The 27959-nt window shown below is 35.7% G+C and overlaps 1 protein-coding gene across 1 annotated transcript; it reads right to left on the bottom strand.

Moving 5' to 3' along the window:
* Positions 1 to 56: 56 nt before the first annotated feature.
* Positions 57 to 27959, bottom strand: Ufl1 (UFM1 specific ligase 1). Its single transcript, XM_004628190.2, has 19 exons — positions 27812 to 27959; positions 26814 to 26959; positions 24751 to 24779; positions 23776 to 23873; positions 23181 to 23295; positions 20505 to 20635; positions 20140 to 20198; positions 16377 to 16523; positions 14571 to 14746; positions 13194 to 13373; positions 11044 to 11164; positions 9361 to 9480; positions 6149 to 6266; positions 4525 to 4688; positions 4316 to 4446; positions 2662 to 2742; positions 2305 to 2390; positions 1501 to 1681; positions 57 to 909 (listed from the first exon to the last, which is right to left on the bottom strand). The coding sequence occupies exons 1-19, from the start codon at positions 27886 to 27888 to the stop codon at positions 694 to 696; spliced, it is 2376 nt and encodes a 791-aa protein (XP_004628247.1). The 5' UTR covers positions 27889 to 27959; the 3' UTR covers positions 57 to 693.

Genomic DNA, 27959 nt, shown 5'->3' on the forward strand with positions numbered 1-27959 from the left:
ATAAACTGGGTTTCTTTTTTTTTTTTTTCCTGTATTTCAGGGAAGGGCTGACAAGGTGTCGAGAGTCTCACTACACAGATCAGACTCGTAGCGATCCTTCTGTTTTTCACCCTCCCAAGTGCTGGAATTACCCCGAGGAGTCTCAATCCCCATCACAGCATGCACCAGGGCATGGCACGCCGGGGTTCGAACCCCGGTCCCTGTCTGCCTATATATTTTGACTTTAAACATTTTTCTATTAACTTCAAAATAAGTGATTTTCTCGTGCACTACAGATGTTTATCCTTCTTTTTAGAGCCATGACATTCTGGGCTTCTGCCTGAATGTGTGCAAGTACAGAAGTACCACTTGAAAATCAAATGGCAAATGAGTCCTTTCTTCAGAAATAAAAAATATCAAACATTTATTGTTTATCATCTTGAAGAAAATAAAATAGAAACATACAATATTTAGAATTATGTGAAAATAATTTTTGTGCAAAAAACTCCACATAAAGTTTATATGAAAATAAAAACTTCCATGGAGAATTCAATTTACAAAATTCCCATCTCTATAAGATTTACATTAAATATAACATTACTATTTTAACTGAATTGTGGGGGGGAGGATGGGAGAAGGAAGGAGTTGTGACAATTTTCTGCGATCGCTGCCCTTTAACTTTGGGAAAAACGCTCACTATATGCCAAACTGCTATTACTCTTCTGTCATAGATGATTTCCTGGATTTGGAAACAAGGTCCTTAATGGAAGAAGAAAGCTCTTGGAGCTCTTTCCGAGTAGCATTGGCGACATCATGCTGTTCTTTATCTATTTCTTCACTCAAGGAACCCTCTGCCTGTCCAGTCTTCTTTTGGTTTACTAACTGCTTTACAACCAAACTTTGGTATTTTACCAAAAGAGTATGCTGATCCTGTGAAAAGAAAGGAGAAGCAAATTAAATTTTCTGTGGAACAGATAAAGTAGTATTTTGGGGGTAATGCACAATGAAGGTCTTCAACTTTATAAAGCTAAAGCTAATAAGCTCCCTGTTCCGATGGCGTTTAGACTTGAGGGAAGATAACACATGAATGTATATCATTTTACTATATATTGACTTAACTAAGTCCTACTACCAAAGATAAAATCAAGGTGGTAAAGAGGCTCAAGCCAGACTTCTGGCTGAGGGACTGAGTTTCTAAGAATGTGTACAGGACAAAACATTTGAATTGATTCTTGAAAATAGACTGAGAGAGAGGGGCTCATATGCCCCTCTTTTATCTTTTCTAAAAGACAAATTTTCAAGTTTACAATATTCTTTACTGTGATACTGTAAGATCCCAAAAGGCTCCAGAACTCTGCTAAAATTTAAAAATCAGTCCCCTCGGTGACTTCACATTCTTGGAAGCAGGCCGGCGATATTAACGCGTTTTAGTCCCTGTATACTGACAACTTGTATCTACTGACTCAAAATATTTAGAATTAAAAAGCTTGAAATGTTTTAAATGGACTGAAAATGTAATACCTCTGGAATTTTATGATTAAGAAAAGCGATGATCTGTGGGACACATCTTCCGGGAGCATGGAGCATGCTGTGGGTTGAGAACTGAAACAAGAGGACTGACGTCAGGTGCAGGATGAGAGCGGGGTCTTCCGTGACCTTCAGCTGTTCACACAGCGCTTGTCGATGCTGGAACATTAACTGCCTAAAAAACAAAATCAAAGGAATGACTTCTTGTTTTCTTCTCTATAAATGCTTTAGCTTCTCTAGTTTAATATTCTAATTCCATAACACTTTAAGGAATCCTTTAAATATGGGAGACACATGGACATACATATTCCATATATATATATATATATATATATATATATATATATATAGAGAGAGAGAGAGAGAGAGAGAGAGAGAGAGATGTATAGGTATTATTTGTGTGTATGTGACATACATACATCTACATACACATACACTGTACACTGACTGGCATGGATAAAATGTTAGAAAAAACCAGAAAATATATAGGACAGGGATACTCAAAATAAACTTAATTTTGCTTTAAGTTGCTGGGAATCAAACAGAACTGCCCATATTTAAATGTGATTTTCTAAGAAAGTTTCCAAGGCTAATAAAAAGTTCTAGATGTGGTCTATTATGAGAAAGTAACTCTGCCATGTCAATGAGAGGGTCAGAAAGTAAAAATGAACTGTATGAAGACTTTGAATATCTATATCCATTCAGATTCAGTACATCACGCGAAGTTCAGATGGCCATATGCAAACTGCAAACATGCACTGTCTCACAGATGGAAGTATGACAAAGATGAGCTGTTACCTTTCCTTCTTTTTGTCTCCCCTTCTCACCATAATATCACAAGCTTCTGCGGCAGAGTCCAGACAAGAAAAAAAGTCATCTATGCTCTGGAAAGATATTTAATATCACAGATTAGTTTTATATATAGGTGCCTAGAGAAATGTTATTTTACACTCTAAATACAATTTTTAAAAGTTGGGGGGCTCTGGCATTAAATTGGCAATGGTCATTCAGGGAAACAAGTGGTAAAATGTTCCTGGCTCGGTCTCCTGTACTTACTAAGAGGGATGTGAGTACAGAATATGAGGTTGAGCTTGGTCTACAAGAACTCTGTAGCACAGAATTCTAGCTACGGTAATTAACTAGAATTTTACTTACTTTTTCATTCAGAGAGTTGTGGAGTTTGGTGAGCACTACTTTGGTTTCTTCTGACAACTTACTTAAAATTTTTTTTCTTACCTGTAGGGGAAAAAATTTTTCTTTAGCATTGTACTCTAGATATATGAGGTACATGAGATGAAGCCAAACAAATGAGCCCAGTGCATTTATTACTGTCTTAGAATTTTTACTAGAATTTATCTGTTGCTGTACGTCAGATCACAAACATGAAGGTAAGCTAAACATGTTCTGCAATCAGAGCTAGCCAAGTCATTCAGCCAAAAGGACTGCGGCGCTATTTCTTCCACTTGCTCCAGCAGTTTAAGTCTTGTGGGAAGCAGAGCGCTTAGGTGGGAAGAAAGTGCTTACCCTCCCTAGGACCAGGAAAGGGTGGCCTCACTTAAGAGATCAGGGTGCCTACAGGAGGGCGCTGAGGTCTTGCCCATGGATAGACGCTTGTCATGTCACGGGACAGGAAGAACCTCTCAGGATGTTCCTCCACATGTACATATTCTGTGTAGTCTGGTGGCATTCTTGACCAGTGAGACAGTGCCTTCTAGTGCAACATTTCTGTAGGAGGCCTAATGAAATGGTTTAACAACAGTCCCAGAAGGTGTATTTTGGGAAGATGGGAAAACTAGCAGCTCCCTGTTCTACTTCACATCAGTCCTACTCAGCTCCTTTATGGGCAAGGAACAAGACCTATTATTTCTTGCATCAAAAGTCTGTACAAGGGCAGGAAACGTAATTGTTCATGGGCACAACTGGGCAGCTGTTGCACATGCTAAAGAAGGGAAGTGGTCAGCACCTTGCTGGGGTAGGGGAAGAAGAAACTCCACTTCAGCTTGAAAGCTGGAGGCCGGTGCTTACTATGAAAAGGAGTCTTATAAAACTAAACAATATCTCAGAAAACCCACATATTTGGCAACCATCACAGCAACAGGGCATATAAGAATTAGATTAACTTAGTTTGACCTAGCTTAAAGTTAGTTATATGCAGTCTGTCAAGTGAAGACAAATTCACTTCTGCACTGCCCCTACATCTCCAACTTTAAGTGGAACAAGAAGAATGAGAAGTGGATGGGGAGAAGGAAAAAGAGGAAGAGAATGACTGTCCTCACGTAATGGGCAGCCTACAGCTGGCAGTGAGCTGATGGGATGCATGCTGCAGGGCAGTTGGTATCAGTGAAAACTCTCAATTGCCATCACTGGACTACCTTTTCCTTCTCTAGGAAAATGGGAGCCACAGCTTTATGTTGAAAGGGAGCTGGGCTTATTTTTTCCCAATTCTAGTTTCAGATCACAAAGAGAAATAGAGTCATCTAGGTATTTATATGAGATGGTATTTTAAATGAAAATGACTATAAAGATATGGAAACTTTAGGATATTAAGAGACTAACACATGAACGGGAAGAAGGAAGATGTGAAAGAACATACTTTTAAACCAATGCGTGTACTTCTGATACAGTGGCTACATTACCACCCTGCCAAGACATCCACCCACCATCCATCCATCCATACTAAACATCCTTCAGATTATTTTCTAAAACATTCTGTACTTTATTTTCCTTTGCAACTATTTCAAATGAGTAAATAAAATATGCACAGACTCAAAGGTATCTATCAAGAGTGGCAAGCAAACTGCTCACATACTTCACTTGTAATGGTTGTGGGACAGTCTACTGCCATCATGAAATCTGAAGCTAAGAAGTTGAAAATGAGGTTAGTGATATCAGTGCACACTGTCTTCAGCAAGTGCCTGGTAAGAGCAGCCTGCGTGTCATCTGAAAGAGAAAGACACTTTATTAAAACTAACCTGCTGGCAGAATTGTGAGATCAGTGAAAAACAGGATAAAGCATACCTGCAAAAAACTTCATCCCCTTTTCAAATAATCTAATATTATTGTAGAGGTTCGAAACCTCTTCTTGTAAGTCCTTGATGGTGCGTTTTCTGCCAGTTCCAGAAGCAGAGGTTGAAGACAGGAATACTGAGCGTACCACCTCGAGATAGGTTTTATTAAGCGGTCTGTGCACGAGATATGTAAAATTACCTTACTACAATGTACTGAATTTACGCAAATAAGAAATTTAACATGCATTGAAATAACGCTTAACAAAAGAGCTCTTATTTTTCAAACAAATAAAACTAACATGGAGGAGCTAAGAATTTCTTTCCCAGTCCCAGGAATTATAACTTAAATGGATTAACTTTCTTAATTTTAGAGTACTAAAAGTTGAAGATGGTAAGAACAATAATAACCAACACTCAACAAACCCAAAATAGCTTTGCTAAAGTTAATTTGGAGAACAGCAGACTATAAATCTACCCCTTCTCAAGAATTACAACTTAACTTTTTCATTTAGCTTTTTCAGAGATGGGTGTTCTACTGCCATTCAAATACTGTAGGTGCGTGAATTCGGCAAAATAATCCAATAAGGACCATTTTGAGTGGAAAAAAAAATACCTATTTATATAAAATAGGATAGATATATAGCTACTTTCTCTTAGTTCAATGAGATTTGTACTAATAGTGTTTAGACAAGATGTAATGTCTGCATCTTGTACTACAAATAACTATTATGAAGACAACAATATGCAATGCATTAATTATTGTAACTGTCCCACTAACCTGTCAGTTTGAAACTGTCTCATTGCTATTTCTTTCTCAATAAAATTAATTTAAAAAATTAATTAAGAAAAGAATTACAATATAAATTCTCACTTTCCAAAGAACTGTAAGACATGCACTGACTTTATATGTTCAGCTTTTAAAATAGGGTATGTAAGAAAGCAATGGTAGATGACTAGTAACCATTTCATCTTCTTTACACATGATAAATATGGCTCTATAATGGATTTTTAGACAGAAACAGTTAAATTTTTAAAATTCTCATTATAAAAGCTGTATTTTTAAACTAAAAAGTTAGGTACCCTGTGTTGCTAGATTTTACTTAGGGAACTGTAAACACTGGGACTAACTTGAAGGAAGACACAGTTTGATTAATAATGGTCAGGTTCTATATAATTTGTTACTGCACATAAAGTTAGCCTGGCTCATTCATAAAGTAGGAGTGCCTAAATTTATTCTTTTTCAGGTCAATTTGTTCATTTTCTTTCCATTTTTAGTCAAATAAAAATTGAAAATGAAATTTTCTTTCTTTTGGATGTTATTTTTCATGCCAGGGAAGAGACCAGCCTGAGATTAGTACTGGTGACACCCCCCGCCCCCCATGAGCTCTACTGTAGGATCAGGTACATGGATGCTTCCACAGGCTCTCAGCTTTCATTTCCTATATTGCTTTTCCCAAAATACTAAATGCCTGTAACCAAGCTGCTTCTGTAGGCAAGTGAAATCTTGAATTTGGTTGTGAGAGTGCATTTCAAGCTCTGAAAACACCTAAAATTTGTATTTATTTTCTAAGGTCTTGCCCCAAGTTACACTTAAGCTTCTATCACAAAAGAGATAAAGTATGTTTTATACTTGCTTTATTAAGTACTCAGCAAGTTCAGAAATAAATTCTTCAGGGGCATCTTGTATGTGTTTGCTTAAAACATCTTCAATCTCATCTTGGAACATAAAAGTTACCTCTGACTTCTTCTTTCCTGTAACAAGCATAAACAATTCGGTGCTGGAGGAGAAATAAGCAACATGCACAAGCAACTAGAAAGCAAGTTAAGGTTCCAGTCACAGGTTCAATACAAATTTTAGGTGTTTTCAGAGCTTGAAATGCACTCTCACAACCAAATTCAAGATTTCACTAGCCTACGGAAGCAGCTTGGTTACAGGAAGGTAACCTACTCACTGCCTACCAGAGTCTACCACAGACTACCACAGAGTCTCTGAAACTAGTATTTATGTCAACAAAACTGTTGTATGTCAAATACCAATAAGAAAATAATTTAAAAATCAGGATATACAGTACAATCTAAGTGATTACTTTCAAATTACATTTAAAATTATTATTTTCTAAAAGTTAATCAGGAGGTACAGAAGATGATTTTCTCCATCTAACTTGGATGATGCAAAAGGTTGAAATCAAAACAACCAGGTAACTACAAAATAAACTTTCAGGAAAAAGACTTTCTCTTTGTTCAAAAAAATAGACATAGAGCAGAATGTCTTTATAAAAAATGGGTATTAGAAATTAAATCAACCTTATAATTTATGTAGTATCTTCAGAAAGTTTTTATTATCATTGCAAACACAACTCCACCAGAACTGTTCAAGTGTTATCTTTTTTTGGAAGGGCAGAGATAGAAAAAAAAAAAAAAAAAACCACTTATTTAAATATTTTTAATTTAAAAATGTTTAAATTTAAATTTTATAAATTTTAATTTTTTTGTAATTTTGTAACACTTTATAATGTTGCACCCAAAATGTAGTTTTGCTCCACAAAAATGACTCTACACCAAGGAAAACTGCTGTGCAGCTAAAATAATGGAAATAATTATGAACTGTGGAAATGTCTTGCCTACAAGTAAAGGCCACAGACAAAGAAAGCTAACAATATTTCTGTTAGAAACTCTAGAGGTTGAAAGTGATTATTTCTAGCTAAAGTGGGTTATCTATACTGCAATAAAACCTTAGCACTAAAAATAGTATGCCTCAAAACTCAGTTTCAGTAGGGCCCAGCAGCACATGCCCGTGATCCTAGCACTTGCACAGCTGAGGTGGGGCTTACTGCAACTTGAGGACAGCCTGGACTACCTAGTGAGCTCAAGGCCAGCTGGAACTACACAGTGAGACCCTGCCGGAAAAAAACAATCAAGTCTCAATACAAAGATTTAAGCAGTTGAAATAACAGATAAATACTATCCTCCTTTTGTGACATCTGCCATCTGCCCCTGAGGCTGAAGTAAATAGCCTACCATCTCCTGTTTGATTCCTACATGCCTTTTTAGAAGTTTCTAAATTAGATCTCCTTTCTCCTTCCAAGAATCTTTCAAAGTGAGATGGATCTTGTATTTTAAGTTGAAAAATCTAATTTCATCCTCCATATCCAAGATTACAACACAATCCTTTTCCAAAGGCACTGAATTGTACCTTCTAAGGTACAATGATTCTACTGTCTCTAGAGCTCCTCTCAATAATCTAAATACAAAAGGAGTACCACATGCCTCATTTAAATAAAATGATACATATTAGAGAAGCATTTTAAAATGCCTCTCTACCCACCCTGTTACTCTGGAGAATAAGAAAAATTGATCAGTGGGAAGTTAAAAATCACGTAAGTCAGCCTCAATCCTATTTAAAGGAAGGGTAGAGCAAGTAGTTTTTAAGATGACACTTCTGCTTTAACACTATTCTAGGAACATCAGGAACAGAAGCTACTTTAACCTTTCTTAAAATATTTAAAAAGTTGTGAGCAACTGTGCTCTCACAAGTAGCACATTAACAGCTACAGTCGTGACCTCTGATGTCTGCCCCTTCCAGCTACAGCTCTTGCATGATGCACTGTCAAACATGAGAAATCTCAAATCACATTTTAAGATTTTTTTTAAATTTATTTAGTGTGTGTGTGTGTGTGTGTGTGTGTGTGTGTGTGTGGGGCCAGCTCAGCCCACCAGGGGGCGGGGCTGACTGGCATGTGGTGCTGGGGATTGAACCTCGGTCGCTGTGCTTTTGCTTAGCTTAGCTTGTTCTAAGTAGCTGCTTTAGACCACTGAGCCATCTCACCAGCCCCAAATCACATTTCAAGATTTTTAAAATATTCTTTTCACTGGAAATAAGGAAGACAAAGTATCAGTTTCCTTAGCTCTTTTTTTCTTTAAAAAAAGACCCAAATATTTTTTTAGATTAACAAAACAGGGCTGGTCAGATAGCTCGGTGGATTAAAGCACCTGTTTAGACAGATGTAGGATCCTGCTGTACTGGCCCTGCCCCGGGGCGTGCTGAGAAAGCAAAAGAGAATGGGTGTGAATCCCCAACTTAGGTGTTATAAAAATTAAACATGCATAAAATTCTCTGGATCAGTTTTCAACATTTTATCCATTGCACTTGCAATGTCTTCAAGTATTTCTAAGAGTTCTTTTAAAGTGGACTTTTAATCTATGTCACATGGTGTACGAATTTTTGTCCCTTTGGTCACAGCCACTTTTCCCATTTGGGTTAACATATGAGCCTTCACTAAGCTCCTCTGTATGTGGAGCTCAAACATCTGGAACAAGGGTAGTGTCAGTATTTGCACTGTCAGTCGTTCTTCCTGTAACTGTACCAGGCTTGATTCCAATCTAACTTCTAGGGCTACCACTTTTCATTTGTCTGCTGTACTTTCACCTTTGTTTGGCTAATTTCCTCTTTTAATTATGAATTTTTATAAAATGTCACATGCTTTATCAACGGGAGATAGAGGAACTACTATCAGCTTTGTTGTTTGAACATAAAAACTGACAGATGTGTAGTGCTTAGTGACAAACCTCAAAGATCACAATACGCATCCATTATTTTATGTAGTGGCCTGCGACCTGAAGCTCTAGCAGTGAAGTCTGCACAGTACCTTATGCAATTACTCAGTTAATAACTGCTTGAGCCATGTTTCTGACGGGCTGATATTATTTAAACTGTGCTGAATGAAATTTGTACCCACTGAAAGTATACAAAGCAAATATTTCTTGTATAAAGACCCATACCCAATTGCATATATCAAAATGTGTTAAAGAAGTCACGCATAAAAAGAAGTAAAATACAGGTACGCACCCTGAGATGTTTGGGCTTCCTCATCACTATCATCCTCTTTTCTTCCCTTCTTCTTGACTTTCTTAACTTTGTATTCTCTGGCATTGCCCCCGCCTCCTCCTCTCACACTTCCGCTGCCCTCTGGTGGAATATGATATTTTAGTCAGTATTATGTAATCACATCCTATTTTTAGAAAATGATGTACTGTTGTATTTAAATTTACAGCAGAAAAATACAAGACCAAAAAAGAATTTGAGCTTCTTTTTAAGCCTAGCATTTCCTTACTTGAATATAAGTAGTAAATTCAATCAAAAATACTAAGAAACTGCTTGAATTCAAGCAATCTTCATAGCCTGTTTGCATCAAATACTGTATTTTCCTTCTCCAATTCTTCCGCAGGTATGTCTGATCTTTGGTTAGCTAAATTCATTCTTTCTCTCTTCTACTTCCTCCCAAAGAAATGTGCCTTCATCTTAGCGGTTATCACAGCATCATCAATAATCTCTCTTATGTTCCTTTACAAATTTAACTCTTACGCGGTTTTGCACTGATTATTATCCATGCTCACCAGATATCATGAATGAGATGCACCAAGCACTCAACCAGATCATGAGTCTCTTGAGAAAGTATCTCAGCATTTGTGTGCTTGGAGTTATAGCAATGCTTAAAATATAAGAGGTACTCAATAAATGTTGTTGACCGTGACTATCAAATTGGTTATACAAAAAATCATTACAATCTACTTGGATATAAAATTATGAAACAAACTCAAACACTGTAACAAAAGTTAAAAAATGTTACAGTGTAGATCTGAAATGTACACAGTCAGCAGCTCTGCCCTGCCATGACAATTCGCTGCTCTACATGTCCAGAGAGAATGAGCTGAGTGATTGTGTGAAATCATGAGCCCAAATAAATTTCTTTCCACTTGGTGGCGTTTACTCAGGGATCTGTCCTACTGACCAGAGGATGACATGAGGTACCATCAAAGTTTTCCTATCACAAGATATTTAAATTTAAAATGTAATTCTGCAAAACAGAATATCTGAAGTATAGTATAACCAGTGAAAAATACTGAAACTGAATTTCATCATGAAAGATTTTTTAATAAATTCAAGTGATTTCCATAAACTAATGATGGCTCTTAAATTCTAAGTGCAATTTTCTTAGATGTCATCATAACCTTGGAAGAAAATTTCTATTAGAGTGCAAAGTGATGAAATAAAATGGCAGGATATCCTCATAGAGAAATATGGCTGTTTTCCTGGGAGTTTGGAAATTCTCTGAGAAGGGGACATTTAATGTTGAGCTCCAAATGAAAAGAAGGGACCAGTCGCTTGGTGCTCACATGGGGTACTCCAGAGGTGAAGAGCACGGGTAGTGCACAGGCCTCGATCTGAGCACAAATGTGGCAAGACTGAGAATACAAAATGAAGAACAAAGTAGGCAGAGTAATGAACTGGAATATGGAAGGGAAGAGGGAAACAGGTGGTGACACAGTCATAAGTTAAATTGCTTCACAAAAGAAAATGGAATATATAATCAGCAATATTTCAACTTGCATGATTCAAGTTATTAGTAAAAGATCTGGCTGATATTAGCCATTAAAAGTAACGGAGAATCAATCCAAAGGGCTTAGTAAATGTAGTTTGTGGACAACAAAAATCCTTAACTTTCAATTTTTCTTACTAATAATTTATTACCTGTTGCCTTCCTCCTGCGCTCATCTTTTTTATCCTTTTTATTTGTGTTAACATTTTCTGAAATGGAGACTTGTTTCAGATCTTCTTCAGTGATTAAATGCACAGGATTACTTTTTATCTCCTGAAATAAAACATACTTTTTTTTTTTTTTTTTGACAAGCAAAAACACATAGTATTTCAACTTGCATTAGAACTGTCTATGTATCCACCTACATTTTAATTATTCTTGTTCCATCTCATTGCTAGGAACTAGAACCTAATCTCATAACTGCTTCTCTGAGGCTAGTTCTTGCTAAATATCAGTTTCTCTATTTGCTATTTTTGGTTTTCTGTACCTATTAGCTACTGAGTGCATGAGACCAATGAACAACGCCACGCAGCATCAGCTGCAGGCAACCCTCTGCAGGAGTCATTGTCTGGCATTACCACTGCTTAACCATTTAGGTGTGGTGTGCCATTTCTGAGATGTCCATAACAATGGAAGAAAATAGAAAGTTTTCTCTTCAAATTCTTATTCCTTGGATCTTTGTAGGTACCACAATTTCAAAAAATTTGCAACCTCCTACATAAATGGGCTAACCCTGTCTTGAGACTTCCAAGTCCAGTGTCATGGATACCTGAGATTACAAGAAAGACAACAAAATTGTAGCATCCCACATTCATGATCGGATATGAGTGGGACACTCACTCATATAAACCCACTTTTCCTCTAGATTCATTCTTGATGGTTCCTGCTTTTTAAAAGTTTATTTTAAGAACAATGAACTATTTCCAAGTTGAGAGATTTGCACTTTCTCACAGTTTAAAGATTTTTATAAGCTCTAGTAACGAAGTACATTTCATGATAAAAATGTTACTATTTTCTTTTATGTTTTCTAAAGAAAAAATGATTAGAATATCTATAGCTCGAGCAATAAAATTATTTTTTTCTGAACCTACTTTTGTGGTTAGAGAAAGTAGTCCAAAACAGAAATAAAAGTAATTACTATGTTTTTACTAAAAAATCACAAATAAAAAGTAGTTAACAACTGGCAATTAACACGTACCAAAGATTTTACATGTAGCTTTGATTATGTGTTCCTTTGCAAACCATGTATCACCATTTCTACATTTCAAGGACTTAAAAACAAAACAAAACAAAACAAGAACAACAGGAGGCCAGGGAGATGGCTTAGTGGAGTAAGCGCTTCCCTGGCAAGCACAAGGGCCTGAGTTCAATCCCCAGTTTTGCAAAAAAAAAAACCAAAAAAAAACAAAAACAAAAACAAAAACCCTAAAACAAAAAATTTGTCCAAAGTAGGGTAAATGTATTTAAAATAAGGTTTACAAATATCAAACTTGTGTACTTTTCATTCTTCTTTGCTTTTCATCAGCAAAAATGCAGAGTTGTGTCAATTTTTTAAAGAGTTTATAAGGAGTATATAAATACAGAAGTTAATATATTTAATAAGCCTGAATAAATTAACCTATGAGCAAGCTTCATAAAGAGACGGTGCAAATTGAATACTCATTAAAACAAAACTGGTACTAATTCTACTTCAAAATACTTAGCAGCTGCTCTGCAAAACTAATTAATTGGCTAGTAACAATTTTTTCTCTATAAATTATCCTGTGTGCATACCGTAAAGTAAAATTAAGCTCTGCTAGATTTAATAAATATATTTCATATTCTTTATATATTTTATATATAACTAAATATATTTTATATAAAATGGATGAAGAGCTAAGAGCTAACATCAAATCATATTTTGGAGAAAGTATATTTTAGTGTATACAAAAATAAGATGAAATACAACTGAATCATTTGTTATATATATTACATACAATATGTATATGATCAATATTTATACATATCTGTATTCTTTTTCTGCATTTACTGAACCAGTATACTCAGATAACCTAGCTAAAAATTAAGTAATTTTATTTGTGATTTTAATTTCTAAACTTCTCTTAAGTTCTAACATACATTCTGATGAGAATAAGGAAAGGGCAAAAGCAATCTAAGAGAGAAAATAAGAATGATCCCTTGAAGGAAAATAATGTATGACATAAGTGTTCATTACTGTGCAGAACACTCTGCCCAGTTTTCAAAAGATACCAGATGATTCTAACTATTGTTAACAATACTGGTGAGAGGATATCTGACATACCTTTTCAGCTTTCTGGTGCATCCGTTCACTGAACAGTTCTACACAGTCATTTATAAATTTTTCACTGACCACGACAGTATTGCTAAAGACTACACCTGAAGGCTGTTTGTTAAATGATCTCATCACCTGTTGAAGCAACATGGCAGAATCTTCAACTGATATAGAACTGGGAAGCAGGGGCTAGAATTACAAATGAAAATGAAGTGAAAATACAGTATGATACAGATAAACCAATTGTCACCTACTTGAAGACACGCATAAATAAACCGACACACACACACACACACACACACACACACACACACACACAATTTAAATGTACATAAAAATACTCTTGTAGAGATCTAAATCCCATGGCATTTAGAGCCACATTTACACTGCTAGCTTCTCATATTCTATTTCTGGTTTCATCACCACCTTGAGCTGTAGAATTACATGCCCTATTTGCTACCTAATGTACCTACTTGTATGTCAACAGGCATCTCAACCTGTCCAAAGCATTCACACCTACAAGTCACATGTGGTTGATCTCTTTTACTAATCCATAAGTAATTTAACAGTTTATTTTCAAAATATATTTCCTCTTAGCTCATTCTACTATCTGACATCATTTTGATTAATTCTCCCTAATGATAGTATCCCTTCCCAAAAGCAAAATCTTGGTTCCTTGCACAGAAAAAGTACTAAATAAATTCTGTAGCATGAATTAATTAAAAAAAAAAAAACAAAACTGGAAGTTCTAGCACCCTAAACAGGAAATTTTCTGCTAAATCATTGAGGCTCTGAGCCATGACTAGAAATAATGGGTTGGCTACTTGTTTGTCTTTACCTACCCTTATCTTTTTGGCATAATGAAGGGCAGGCCAATCCTAAATATTGAAGTAAAATACTGTCAGCACTACAGCAGCATACGTTAATACATTAAGAGATTAAGAGATAAATGCTACACAATGCCTGATGCTGGTACAAGAGGTAAATGCTTGGATCAGATGAGGAAAGTCTGATAAATTTTCATTTCAGAATTTGTAAGTTGTGGGGCCTAGGAGATGGCTCAGTAGAATAAATGCTTCCCTGGCAAGCGCAAGGGTCTGAGTTCAATCCCCGGTTCCGAAAAAAAAAAAAAAAAAAAAGAATTTATAAATCGTTTTATTTTGAAAATTATAGAATTCTGGATGTTGACTATATACCTATGAAAGGAAGGATACTCTACTTCAAAACGTAGACTTTGAGCATAAAATAAAATTAGTTTTACTTCAATAGTAACTGCTAGAATTCAACTCTAAAGTCTCTTCTATTATGTATCCTAATTTTTTAAGCAGCCATACAGTAACAAAATATCACTTATTGTTACAGAAAAATTAAGAGGAGAAAACATACTGAAATATCAACCCAACTTCCAGAGCTGATGGCTTCCTCTACTGATGCTTCTACTTGATCCACAAATCCTTGACCAACACAAGCTGCTTTCAAAAATAAGAGCTTCGTAGTCTTATACCTTTTCTTTATGTAGTTTACAGCATCTGGGATTCCAAGTCTGGACAAAGCATCAAATTCTGGAAACATATCACAGAGTTGGATAGAACTGTTAATCACTTATACCTTTTAGAAAATCAGACAAAGTTAGGTTCTACCAAAATCTATTATTTGCTTACAAATGTAATGTTTCCCAATATTGTTGAGAATAAAACAAAAATGTACTGTAGCCTATTTTATGGTAATTTACCACCACAAATTTTTATTAAAAATATTTTTAGATAAATTGATTCAAGTACTTCCTGAATACTAGATGTTATTCACGTTATAACCTAAGGGGTTGAAAGAAAACATGAAGAAATGTGAGGACTACAGAGTATGGAACCTGGACATGGGGAAAAGGAGGTACTTTGTGGTTTAGATGAAACAAAGACCATGGTTTATAGTTTGCTTATTACAGTTAAAGGTTTAAAATTTATTTTTCAAAATATAATGGTAGACAATTTAGATAAAGCAATTCTTCAGTCTTATCTAAACTAGGAAAAGATTTAGCATAAAAAAGACATATTCTTAAACTGACAGATAGTCACTGAAAACATCAACCTTTCTCATTCTCCAACCCCTACTGGAAATAATCCTCATGAAAACTAGTTATAAAGAAGTTCTAAGGGGCCAGGGAGATGGCTCAGTAGAATAACGCTTCCCTGGCAAGCGCAAGGGTCTGAGTTCAATATTCGGTTCCACCAAAAAAAAAAAAAAAAAAAAAAAGTTCTAATCCAAGTTTTCTGGTTGAAGATACTGTAAAATATAACATAGAGGTCAAAAGACCATATACACAAATCTCGAGATCCTAGCATATGTTTAAATTCTGCATTATACATTTCTTTTTTTGGTTACAGTATTAGGGATTGAATCCAGGTCTTCATACAAGTTAGGCAAATGCTCTACCACTCCTCCACATCTCCAGCTCTTTGTTGCCTAGCCTGGCCCGGAACTTGCAATCTTCTCACCTCAGGCTCCTGAGCAGCTAGGACTGCAGGCATGTGCAACCATTCACTGAGAATGTAATTTGTTGTTATAAATTAATAAAACTGAGTTTAATGTGTTTTTGATCTGTTTGAATGACCAGATTCAGTCCATTATGGTAGAATCTCTAAAACAGAATTGAGAATGTTTCCAATGTTTCTGAAGTCTCACAAGCTGATAAAAATGAACACTACAAAGCTTACAGACTAAGTTATTCCTGAAATGATGTAACTGAAAAAGTGGGCAACTCTATACAATATAAAATGTAATTACTTTTATGAAGTAAAAAACTTAAAAATTTATTATAGTATCAATTTTCTACAACTGGAGGGTTAATAACAATAAGAGTTTTTGTTCTTTCTAGATTAAAATTGTTTAATTGCTATGGAATTAAATGCAGTCTGAAGGGCCGGGGAGGTGGCTCAGTGGAATAAGCGCTTCCCTGGCAAGCGCAAGGGCCTGAGTTCAATCCCCAGTTCCACCAAAAAAAAAAAAAAAAAAAAAAAAAAAAAATGCAGTCTGAACACCCACAGAAAATTTCAGTGTCAGTACTTTTTTATTCAAAGGAAACCACTATACTCCGATAGGAAAATACATGTAGACTCTAGGGTTAGTACAATGCTTTCTATGAATATTTTACTATGAGAAAGAAATTTTACTTTCAGAGATAAAAAGCATAGTTACCGAGATAGCCATTTTGCCTGAAAAAAGAATCCACCCAAGTACTCTGAGTCTTGGAGTAGATGTCAGGGACAAACACCGCTTTATCCTGTCTTCCACCAACGACAGTGCCTCGTAAACGTCCACAATTAACAAGTTCCTCCAGTACAGCTTAAAATAAACCCATAAAAATACACATAAATCAGAAGAAGTAAAATATTAAAAAGTAAAATACTTCATTACATCATGTTCCACATAATCTTAACACTGTGAAATTTAGAAGTTTAAATAGCACAAATGAAGTTGTATTTTAAACAGAATTTTCCTGTCACTTATGAGAATATTCCGACTGTAAATGTAGAGCAACTTTTAGCACTAGTGTAAGATGCTGAAATTATAACTCAATAGTTAACATTCATGTTCTAGAATTTACCAATTTGGATATTGTGAACAAAATTCAAAGTGCCATTATTTACTCCTCGATGTGCTTTACAGTGAATGAGCAAGCGCTCTGCCACCCGGTGAGGTATAATCACCAGCTATTTTGCAAGTTCAGTTTTCTGATATTTAGAAAAACCAAGACACCTGGAGCACAGCAGCGTCAGCAGTGTGCAGAACAGCTGTGAACATTTCTTATGTTACCACATTTCCACAGTTTAAACCTAAAGAACATATTTCAAGTGGACCTGTAAGAGAAATACTAGGGATTGGTTTTTTCTTGATGATAGCCATTTCTGGAGGGAGAGGGAATCTCAGCAATGTTTTAATTTGCATCTTTCAAATGACTGGTGATGCTGAACAACTTTTCATATATTAATCTGCTGTTTCTATTCCTTCATTTGAGAAGTGATTATTGACTTCATTGGTTATTTTTGGATTGGGTCTTAAAATTTTGGGGGGTCTGATTCTTTTGAGTTCTTTTTATTTTCTAGATATTAGTACGTCATCTGAAGAACAGCTGGCAAAAGTTTTTCCTGCACTGTAGGCTATCTCTCCACTCTGTTAGTAGGTTTGTTTCCTTTTTCTTTTTGTTATGCAAAAGCTTTTTAGTAAGATGAGATCACGGTTGCTGAGTTACTATATTTCTTGTGCACTTAAGAGTTCTGTTCACAAAGTCTTTGCCTACACCAGTGTCGAGGTATACCTATTCCATCTTCCAGCAACTTAAGTGTTTCGATTTTAATATTTAGATCTCTTAGCCATTTTTATTTTAGTTTAGTACATGGTAAAAGACATGGGTCTAGTTATCAAGCAGTAACAAATGCTGCCAGGGATGTGGAGTAAAAGGAACTTGTTTTCACTAGTAGTGAGAGTGCAGACTGGTAGAACCAATGTGGAAATCAGTGTGATGATTCTTTTTTTTTGGCAGAACCGGGGATTGAACTCAGACCCTCTACTGAGCCATCTCCCCGGCTCCTGATGATTCTTTAAAAAGCTAAAATGAGAGGTTTTGTTGTACCTAGCTAGTCCCCTTTTTGGTATTTTCTTAAAAAAAAAAAAAAAAAAAAAGCATGATACCATAGCACTTTATGCACACTCATGTTTATACTGGCACAGTTTGTAGTAGCTGAATCTTGGAAAGAGTCCAAATGTCCAGCAACTGATGAATGGATGAAGATTTAAGACAATGGAATACTACTGTGCCATAAAGAACGATAGGCTTGCTGCATCCTGAGACCATATTCTTAAGTGAAATAACTGGAAATATGTGTTTAAATAGTGCATTGTTTTTCTGGTGTGAGAAACAAAGTGTAAATAAGGATCACAATGTCTTAACAGATATTGGGAAATGGGAAGAAAATGTTCAAATGAGAAGGGGAACAAAGGCAGGCATAAAGGGAAAGGAAGGGACAAATAAAAAAAAAAGAGAATAGGAAGAAAAGAATGGAAACAAAGTTTTAGTAAAGAAAAGGGAGGGAAAGGAAATGGATAAAAAAGAAGCTATATATACCAGATACAGGTACAAATTCCCTATGATGAATGTGATCAGAAGTAAAATGTCATGATGACTAAGAGAACGGATGCTAGAGCCACTGTGTGTAAATCTAAAGCTCAACTCCACCACCCAACTAGCCTTGTGACCTCAGGAAGTCATTTCCTTTATGTTTCCATTTTCCTGTCTCTCCAATAGGGATCATAACAATTCTGACATCACAGGGCTGCTGTATTTAAGTAACGCCCTTGTAACAGTTGTTAGTGCACAGTAAGTACTTACTAAGCTAAATATTAACTAAATGCAACACCAACATCACCATCCATCATAAGAGTGTGGCCAATTTGAAAACTAGATAGAACCATCATTAATGTAAATCTATGATTTTTATTTAAAATTCAACATTTAGCTAAATATTTTCTTGCTTTAACAAGAAAAAATCCTCTCAAAAAAAAAAAAAATGGAAAGTACTGCTTCTAAGTGAATCAGCAAGCACAATCACAATATGTCTGGAATAAAGGTTTATAAAAATTAGTCTTTAACATAAATAAAAATTAGCTTATAAAAGAATTTCAAAATCAGTATTAAGATAAGTTTAAATTTCTCATCAGACTGAAACACTGGATTCTCAACTTACTGTGATTTATACAAAACCCATTCTAAATTCTGAACAAAACTATCAAGTTATTAATTATTACTGGAAAAATTTTACATCATGAAATGGTACTAAGTGTTTAAATCTGTCTCAAGCAAAAATTTTAAATATTCTTATTTTGGAAAATATAATGAACAAAAGTTAATTTTTAGTTTTATACTTGAATTTGTTTTTAACTTTTCATTTTAATTCTTAAGTGTATAGAATTTGCAGATATCTGAGTTGAAAGCGAAGTCCTTGCTGTAAAAAATTACTCCAGTGTAATATTAAAAATAAGCCTCAATACTTCATAAGAGCTTCACAAACATGCAACCAACAGAGAGTGAACAAAGACTATTTTGGTGATAATATATTGTTTGAATAGTAAGAATTTGGCAATGTAATATTTTGCTGGCTGAAAACGCTCCACAAAACTTTTATTAGAAAACATAATTTTTAAAAATTTAATAAAAAACACTGAGAAACAAAGTAAAAATTGTTCATAATCTTACAATTTTAAATCTTTCAACATAAAAGTGTATGTACATATATATTTTTATCTTGTACACACTTTTCTATTTTCAGTTTACTCCTCTGAAGGTACTAATACTAATGTTTCACAGACATAAAAGACAAAAAGATGAAAACATAGTTTTTGCAAAAAATGAAATACTTTAAGTAACATTGTTTTAAAATTAAAAGAAGAAAAAGATGTTAAAATTGTTATGTTTGGAATTAATAATCTAGAGCTGGGAATATAGCTCAGGGGTACAAGTGCCTGCCTGGCAAATGCAAAGTCCTGAGTTTGACTCCCAGTAGCCTCTGCCTCCACAGCAATGAGTCCTGTCACTCTTAGACTAGAAAGTTAAAAACTGTGAGTTAAAATAAAGATCCTCTCTTTTGTTCTTTTTTTGTGGTGCTGTATGTTGGAACTTGAACCCAGGTTTTGTACATTCTAGGCAAATGTAAAATGCTCTACAACTGAGCGACAGCTCCAGATCTATTCGAAGTTAATTATCTGAAGTATTTCATTTTAGTGTGTGAAAGCTGTTTTAGCACAAGGAGCTAATAGTATGACACGGTGTGTCTGTGTGTGTGTGTGCGCGCACATGTGTGCACACATGCTGGGGACTCAACCCTGGACCCTGAACACAGGAGCCAAGTACTCTACCAGCAAGCTACACCCTGTGCCCAGGCGATACAGTTTAACCAAAACTCACAGTAAAGGAGCTGCTCTTGAAATCCGTATTTTGAAATCAGAGAATTCACTGCCGTTGGCCTGTATGAAAGGAAAAAAAAAAAATGAATTGAAAATGCTTCAATATAGTTACCCAGGAATTCATAAAAATCACTGAGAATCATAGCTTATAGGAAAACCAATTAATTTAAAAGGAAAAATGAGGGTTGAATTTGTCTGGGTTTCCAGTGTCCTTACTCTTGTCTCATAGAAGCTCCCCTTCTACCTGTTTAATAAACTAAGCTCCTCAAAGAGTTTTGTTTGAAAATAAAAAATAAGCTGCTAGAAAAAAATGCAGAATTATATCCCACAACTATATACACATCTATATAGTTAAAACATGCTCACCGGGTAATAGCACTGAATAGTCCACGGATGCGTGCTTTATGTCGAGCTACAAAAGCTTCAGTAAAAATTACTCCTCTGTTATCAAGATCAATATGTCCATTGATAATTTTACCAAGTCGCTGAGTTAGTGCCTGGGGATAAAGATGTAAATTTTTATTAATGTGAAAATACAATAGTAAACCTATGCCTGGAATAGTCAGATTTAACTTATGTTTTATGTGGATACATCAATCATATGACTAAAAAATTTCAATCATAAATTACAAGATACATGAACTAAAATGAAAGTTCAGAACCTAGTAAACTAACAGAACAAAGAAATGAGTCAAACTACATACATAATTAAAAGCTTAGCAATCATATAGCCCTTGTTAATAAAGTATTTCCATAGTAAAATAAAAACTATTGATTTAACCAATTTTCTAGATCTAGGTAGCTTTCAAAAAAGAAATAGCCAAGACTTATTTACAGTTATCAGAGAAAACCACCTGGAGCAACAAACACTAAGAGAAAGGAATACATGTTATTCCAAAATGGTGCTACTTAGGGACACTTAAGGCTGGAAAATTATCTCTCACACAAATATTCATTAGTTATCTCTGTGTAGAAGATTTAAACTATTTTTTTGGTACAGTAAGTCCTGAACTTAGGAATATTTAAGTTGTGAACTTTCACAAATATGAACAGACTTCACATTACAAACATTCACAGATGCGAATAAATTGTAATAGTTGTTCACATGTCTGCTGGATACTGTCACAATTTTCTTTCTTTTTTTTTTTTTATAGGTATAAACCTCTGGTTTTTTTTTAAAGTCAAAAGAAAATGGAAATATACTTTTTAAAGTTTCTAATACTAGGAGATCATACAATGTCTTTTAAATAAATTGTAAATCAAAAATACAGTATAAATCTTAGAACAAAAATTAAGATTAAGCAATATTCAGAAAATTAAATGTTTCAAAACAATTGAACTAAGAAAAAGTTTTCATCATAGCAAAGAAGTACTAAGAGTAAAACATAAATACTGGAATGGCAAGTAAATGACCAGCACTTCTAACAGTTTGAAGATAGGATATCACACAAAGTTTTAGTGTGTTGTGGACATGCATAATGACCGTGACTTCACAATTTTCTTGCTGTGCGCTTACTGTATAGTATGACAGTGTATAGAAATACAGTGCTCAGAGCCCAGCAAGTCCAGAAGCAAGAGGAAAAGCAGAGGTGGTGGGGAGGGAACTGTTGGGGAGGCTGAAAACAGGAGAATCACCACAAATCCAAGCTGCTTAGTGAGATCCTGCCACAACCAAATACCTTAAAAAACCCAACCCCCACCCTTACCCAAAAAAACCCCAGTGTTTGACTTCAAGTGATTAACATGAATTTGCTCATGTGAAATAGACTTTAGGCTCTTGAAATGCTATATAAAACAGATCTAAACTCTATATGGTACTTTAAACACAAGTAGGGAAATGTTCTTAATATAACAGAAATGTTTGTTTGCATTACAAATGAATCTCACAAAATTATGATTTGTTAAGTTTCTAAGATGGGTTTTCTTAAGATGATATGCAGGTAAAATGAGATCTGACTTTTCCTTCATTTCAGCAAATAAAAGCAAAAACTAAGATTAACTGAGTGCCTTTACTCTGCCAAGTAACAGTAGATGCGCTTCACTCAAGCCTAGGAAAACAGATGTTATTTTCTCCATTTTACAGATATGCAACTTGAAGCATAATTTTCTTAATGTCAAGTAAGTAAGTTGCACAGACAGGATTTAAATCATATTTTCTATTTAACTCAAAGCCTATGCACCTTTCACTATCAAAAGGGCTTCTATAATTCTAAAATTTTTATTAAAATTTTACTAAATTGTTCTAAAAATTTTACTACTTAAAATAGCTTCTGCTATTATTATACTATGAATCAAGATACCTGATATGTGTACTAACATAAATATCCAAAGTTGGGGCCGGGGAGAATACTCAGTGGAATAAGCGCTTCCCTGGCAAACGCAAGGGTCTGAGTTTAATCCCCGGTTCCGCAAATAAATAAATAAATAAATAAAAATAAAATAAAATAAAATAAATATACAAAGTTAAGAGAAGGTGAAATTCTTTGGCTGTCCTTTCTATCATACGGTCAGTTTAGAGAACAGAAAAGACATCAAAAGACATTGGTACCACTAACATTTCAGAAAGAAAATCTATTGCTTGAGAGCCCATCTTTACCTATATGATGGTTAGCAGCACCCTGACTTCCACTTACATATGCCAGCAGTGTCCCTGCTAAGTTAACAACTGTCAGCAGTTCTTTCTTAAGTTATCACTGGGCAATCAGAACTGCATATATACTGGGTAAGGTTTCTCTATAGGTAATAGCAGAAGCATTAAATAAATTCATGCACTTATGGTATATTTGCCAATACATCAAAACAGTGCTTGAGTTCACTGTATTATGTTTCTAGACTGTCTTATGGTTCAGAAACATTGTATTTTTAAACAGTTTCTTCACAGCCATCCATGTACAGAAGTATTCTCCAAGTATATAGCTACTGCATGTATCGTCATATATTTACAACAAATCAACTAATGCTAAGAAATTTAGTGTTTTTCTCTCATTAAAATCCACTGATTAAAATTATCTGTTACAAAGACATACTGTGAAGGAAAAATACCTGTGTTAGAAAGTTTCCAGGAAGATCATAGGTTTTACACAATTCTGATATGGTTACCTGACCACTTTCTTGCAATTTATCATTTACCTCTTCTGCTAACCGATCCAAATAGCTCCTAATAGTAAAAGAAAATGAAAAATCAATTAGGAATAATAGTTTTCCTCCATTTTCTCATTTATGTTTAATTTCTGTTGAAGAATATGTCCAAAGCAATAACAGATAAACACCATTCACTGCCTGTATTATAAAATGATTTTTTACTCATCAATGTAACTAAATATAAGGTTAATCAAATGTTATATTTGGAATTATTCTTCAACCAGCAGAAATTATATAGTCATTTTTCATTAAGATTTTTGGAAAAAGTTCGCTTTTAGAGTCAAGATCATGTCATTTTTGTATTAAAGAGGTACAAAGATAAAAATGTATAATATTTATGAGTATGTACTATACATAATTAAGCACTTGCTTTTTAATTATGATGATCCTTATAATGAAAATCAGTTCTAAACAAAATGCCCAATGGGCTCTATCTGGCCTAAATTTAAATACTATCTCAATAAAAGAAAACGAGTTCTTCTAAATATTTACTTACTCATCTATTAGTTGTCCCAGTACTAGATGTACATGTTTTTCTGATTTAACAATGTCACTAATTCTATTTTCAATATGAGTCAAATCAACATTAATTACCTGGAAAATAAATAGAAATTCTATTAAAATAAGTTTTTAGAAGGAGTTTTTTTTTTGGGGGGGCTGCTCAGGATGCCTTCAGGGCAGGTTTGGTTTAGCTTGAGGATGAAGGGATCGAACAACAGTGCCTGTTTCAGCAGGTACTTAAACACCTGAGCTAATGGGCAGGCCCCCATAAAATAAGTTTCTAATGTTTCTTAAATTTGAAGTAATACATTTAAAACTGTATTTCTTTAAGAAATTATTTGCTCTTGGATAAATTTCAAATTGATATGAAGTATTTGTAAAACCCTCAAATAAAACAGAGACACATTTATTTTCAATTCTGAAGAATTACTTTTGTTAGGAAAATGCATACTAAGCAGTAAACTATATTTACATATAATAGACATACCACAAATTTTCTGCCTTCCTGTATACCAAGTACTCTGTTTATTACATGTGTTTTGAACGTATCGTCTACTTTTACTATTACTTTTACATTCTAAAAACATAAATATGAAATGCTAATAATTTTTCTTTCAAAATTATAAATATTGCAACTACATGAAATGGTATTTGGGTTGATATGGTAAGTAGTAAGCAATCAAAAAACAAAGAATAACTTATTAAATCAATTCAATGAATCAGTATTTATTTATTTTGGCAGAACCAGGGATTGAACTCAGGCCCTTGCACTTGCCAGGGAAGCACTTATTCCACTGAGTCATCTCCCAGGCCCTGTCTCAGAATTTATTAAATATTTAAACATTATCAGGGAGGGTTACACAACTATTTCTTCACAAATATTAAAAATGTCTCAGTGAATACTTTAAAAGGTACTGAATTTATAACATTAAAATTTGAGAAATCAAAATAAAAACTTCATAAAGTTTACCTGTTGTAGATCAACAATGTTAACTCGACCTTTAAATAAAAGACATTCGTTTATTTTAAATCACATGTAAGTACAAACTAGCCCAGCAGTATAAATCCTAATAGTTACGTTTTGAAGAGTTCAAATACTTCTACAAGGGACAAAGAGCAATGACCACAATGTCTTCAACTGTAAACCACCTGTTAAGTTTTCACGGCTGCAACCATAACTAGTAACTCATTTTCCAATATTTTTAATCATAAGGCTGACATTAGCTAATACATGACAATTCTGAATTTATCTGTTATGATCAAAGAGATTTTGATAACTAAATTAAGATGAAATTTCTTTCAAATTATTTGAAGCTAAACGGAAGGTTTCTATTAGCAAAAGAAGATCTAACTATTCCAAATTATAGCTCATATGTAACTGGAAGCCTGCAGGGAGATAAACTCAGGTTACACTCCAAAATACATAGTAAAATTGCTTCTATTTTAATCAGATTTTGCTCAGGAGTTTGTTCAAATTTTAAAAAGGAAAAGGAAAGCAATGCTTTGGGTTTTTTTTTTCCTTTTTCCTTTATGTATTTGGTATAGGGTCTCTCACTATGCAGCTTGGACTCATAGTGATCCTGGTTTTCAGCCTCCCCAGCACTGGGATTAGAGGCATGCTCCATGCCTGGACTTGGTCAATGGCTCAGTACCCTGAGGGCGGGGGCAGGTCAGCACTGCATATAGTGGGTCAGCACCCTATCCCCTGCTCCCTGTGCTTGTCAAAGTTGGTGCTTAGTCCATTGAGCTATCTCGCTGGTCCCTAATGTTTTTGTATGTACTGCTAATCACAACATTTCATTTCTTTTTTTGTATTTTTAGGGAAGGGGTCTACAGGTTGTTCTGGGTTTCACTACTGGATTGGACTTGTAGTGATCTGCCTGTTGACAGCCTCCCAAGAGCTGGGATTACAGGTATGTGCCATCACGCCCAGTCTCAATTGCTGTTTCAGTGTGCCCCCTGGGGGTGGGGCTGGCACAGCAGGCCTGGGGATTGAACCACTTGCCCCTGAGCCTGCTTTCAGGCGCTTTAATCCCTTGAGCTATTTGCCTGGTCCAGCCTTTCATTTCATTAACCGTTTCTTTCCATAGATAACGATGTATGTGTACCCATATCTATAACAGCACAATTTGCCACAGATAAATTTTGCAAACAATTCAAATACCCATCAACTGAGGAACAAATAAAAAAAGATGTGATATTTTTATACAATGGAGTATTACTGAGCTATAAAGAAAGAAAAACTCAAGGCTTTTATAGGTAAATGGACACAACTAGAGACCATACAGAAGTATTGTCTCCCTAGTATAAGAACTTTTTGAAAGAGTACACAAAATCTGAAAGGTAAACTGTTCAAATGGAAGGAACGGCTGTGATGTGGGAAAGGAGAAAAGCAAGGAAAAAAATATATATGTATAATATATAAGTATATACACAGGATAGCTTACATAATTGTATTGCTTAATTTTTTCTTTTTTAAAGAGATAGTAAAAGAGCTTTGATTTCTTTTTTTTTTTTTTTGGTACTGGGTATGCAGCCCAGGACCTTGCCCTTGCTCAGCAGATTCTTACGCCACTGAGCTCTTTCCCCAGACCCAAGAGCTTTGAGTTTTGAAAATTTACAATCCTTTAAAAATTTTTCTGACCTCTCCTGTTACCAGTTGACAACTGGCAGCTAAGAACTCTCCCTTGGTCATGCAAAAGATCAACAAATTGCAAAAAGAAAGTTAACTCACATGCAATACATATAGTACCTCAAAACAATATAAAAAATTGTTTTGTTGAGTCATCTACCTGAGCATGAACCTACCAAAAATACTAAGGTTGAGTACCACATTAACAACTGAGAAGTGGTAGTGTGCTTAGCATTGTGAAAGCCCTGGATTTTTCTTCCCCCAGGAACTAGGAAAGGAAACAACTGAGAAAGACGTTCTACAACCTCTAAAGAATGCATTAACTAGTTACGATTTTAAAGTGGGACTTTTTTTTGCCTCCCTAAAATCCAGGAACGGGGAACTACTGAGAAATTACTTACCACCTCGGACATGTAGCTCATCTCTCATTTCCTTACTAATCTGGGCTGGAGTAATATATTCTTTTCCATCAAGCGTGTGAACTACTTCTAGCTGTTTCTGAGCAATCAGTTTATTCACAATCTCAATACAGTTCCGCTCGGACAATCTGAGGGGAAAAATTTTAAGAAAACTGTGATACACAGATATTCAACAAAAACAAGAGTACCAGAACAGGCTTTCAAGAAGTCTGGGTGAAGAGCCACTACTTTCACATTACAAAATCTATACCTTTCATTTTACAATACTGATGCAGTAAGCTTAGAAAACCTCTTGAGAGTAAGCAGGTTTCCGAACACTTAAAAGCATTTACTTCACTGATATATCTTAGAAGTGGGAAATCTGTTTTCTTCAGGGCTTGCTTCAAATCTTCAGATATGAATATAAAATTGTGGACCTTTAAGTAGAAGAACACTTATTTGCCCTAGTTTTACTTTAGCTTTGCGCTTAATTTTTTTTTTTTTTTTTAAAGCAGATAGGGGCCGCGCTCCTCCGCCCGGCGTGCAGACGGGACCGGCTCCCCGTTCGGTCTCCGCTCTCGGCGCTACGAGCGCAGCATCGAGGCCCGCGCGCCCCGGCTGCGGGGACCACGCGCTCGGTGCCAGCAGCTGGCGGGGCAAAGGGCTCTGCTCTCTACGAGCAGCGACGAAGCGCAAACGAGGGCGTTTCGGATACATCCCTCCGGGCTCCTCGGCTCGTCGAAAACGACAGCGGCCCGGAGGCCCCGAAAGCGGGGAGGCGCCGGCGGCGGCGGCGGCTCGGGCTCGCCGCGTCCCCCCGGCCACCCCAGTGCGCCTCGCCCGCCGACACTTGGACTCGAAACCGTGGTCCAGCCGGCGGAGAGGAGAGGGCGGCCGGCTGCGGCGGGAGCGGGGCCCCGCGCCGGCTCGGAAGGCTCCCTCCGGACAAGCCCGCCGCGCGCCCACGCTGGGGTCCACCACGGAGCGCGAAGGCCCAGCACCTCTGCGTAGCCTCGGCGAACTGCGCCCGTTGGAAGTCAGCTGCCAGCCGCCTAATCTCTTCCCAGGCGTCCGCCATCGCGGCCAGACTCGCCGCGACGCCGAGGAGCCGCGGACACGTCAGCCCAATGGGCGCTCAAGGCGGCGGCG

The sequence above is a fragment of the Octodon degus genome, unplaced genomic scaffold (assembly GCF_000260255.1).
Source record: "Octodon degus isolate 3935 unplaced genomic scaffold, OctDeg1.0 scaffold00022, whole genome shotgun sequence".
NCBI lineage: Eukaryota > Metazoa > Chordata > Mammalia > Rodentia > Octodontidae > Octodon > Octodon degus.

Bases quoted from the DNA above. Each gene is read 5' to 3' on its own strand.
- Ufl1 (XM_004628190.2), bottom strand. From the start codon at position 27,888: ATGGCGGACGCCTGGGAAGAGATTAGGCGGCTGGCAGCTGACTTCCAA. The intron at 13,374-14,570 runs GTATGTTTTCTC...TTGTAATTCTAG, and splicing joins GAAGTTGGGTTGATATTTCA to CCCCTGCTTCCCAGTTCTAT. The intron at 2,391-2,661 runs GTAAGTAAAATT...ATATCTTTCCAG, and splicing joins ACAACTCTCTGAATGAAAAA to AGCATAGATGACTTTTTTTC.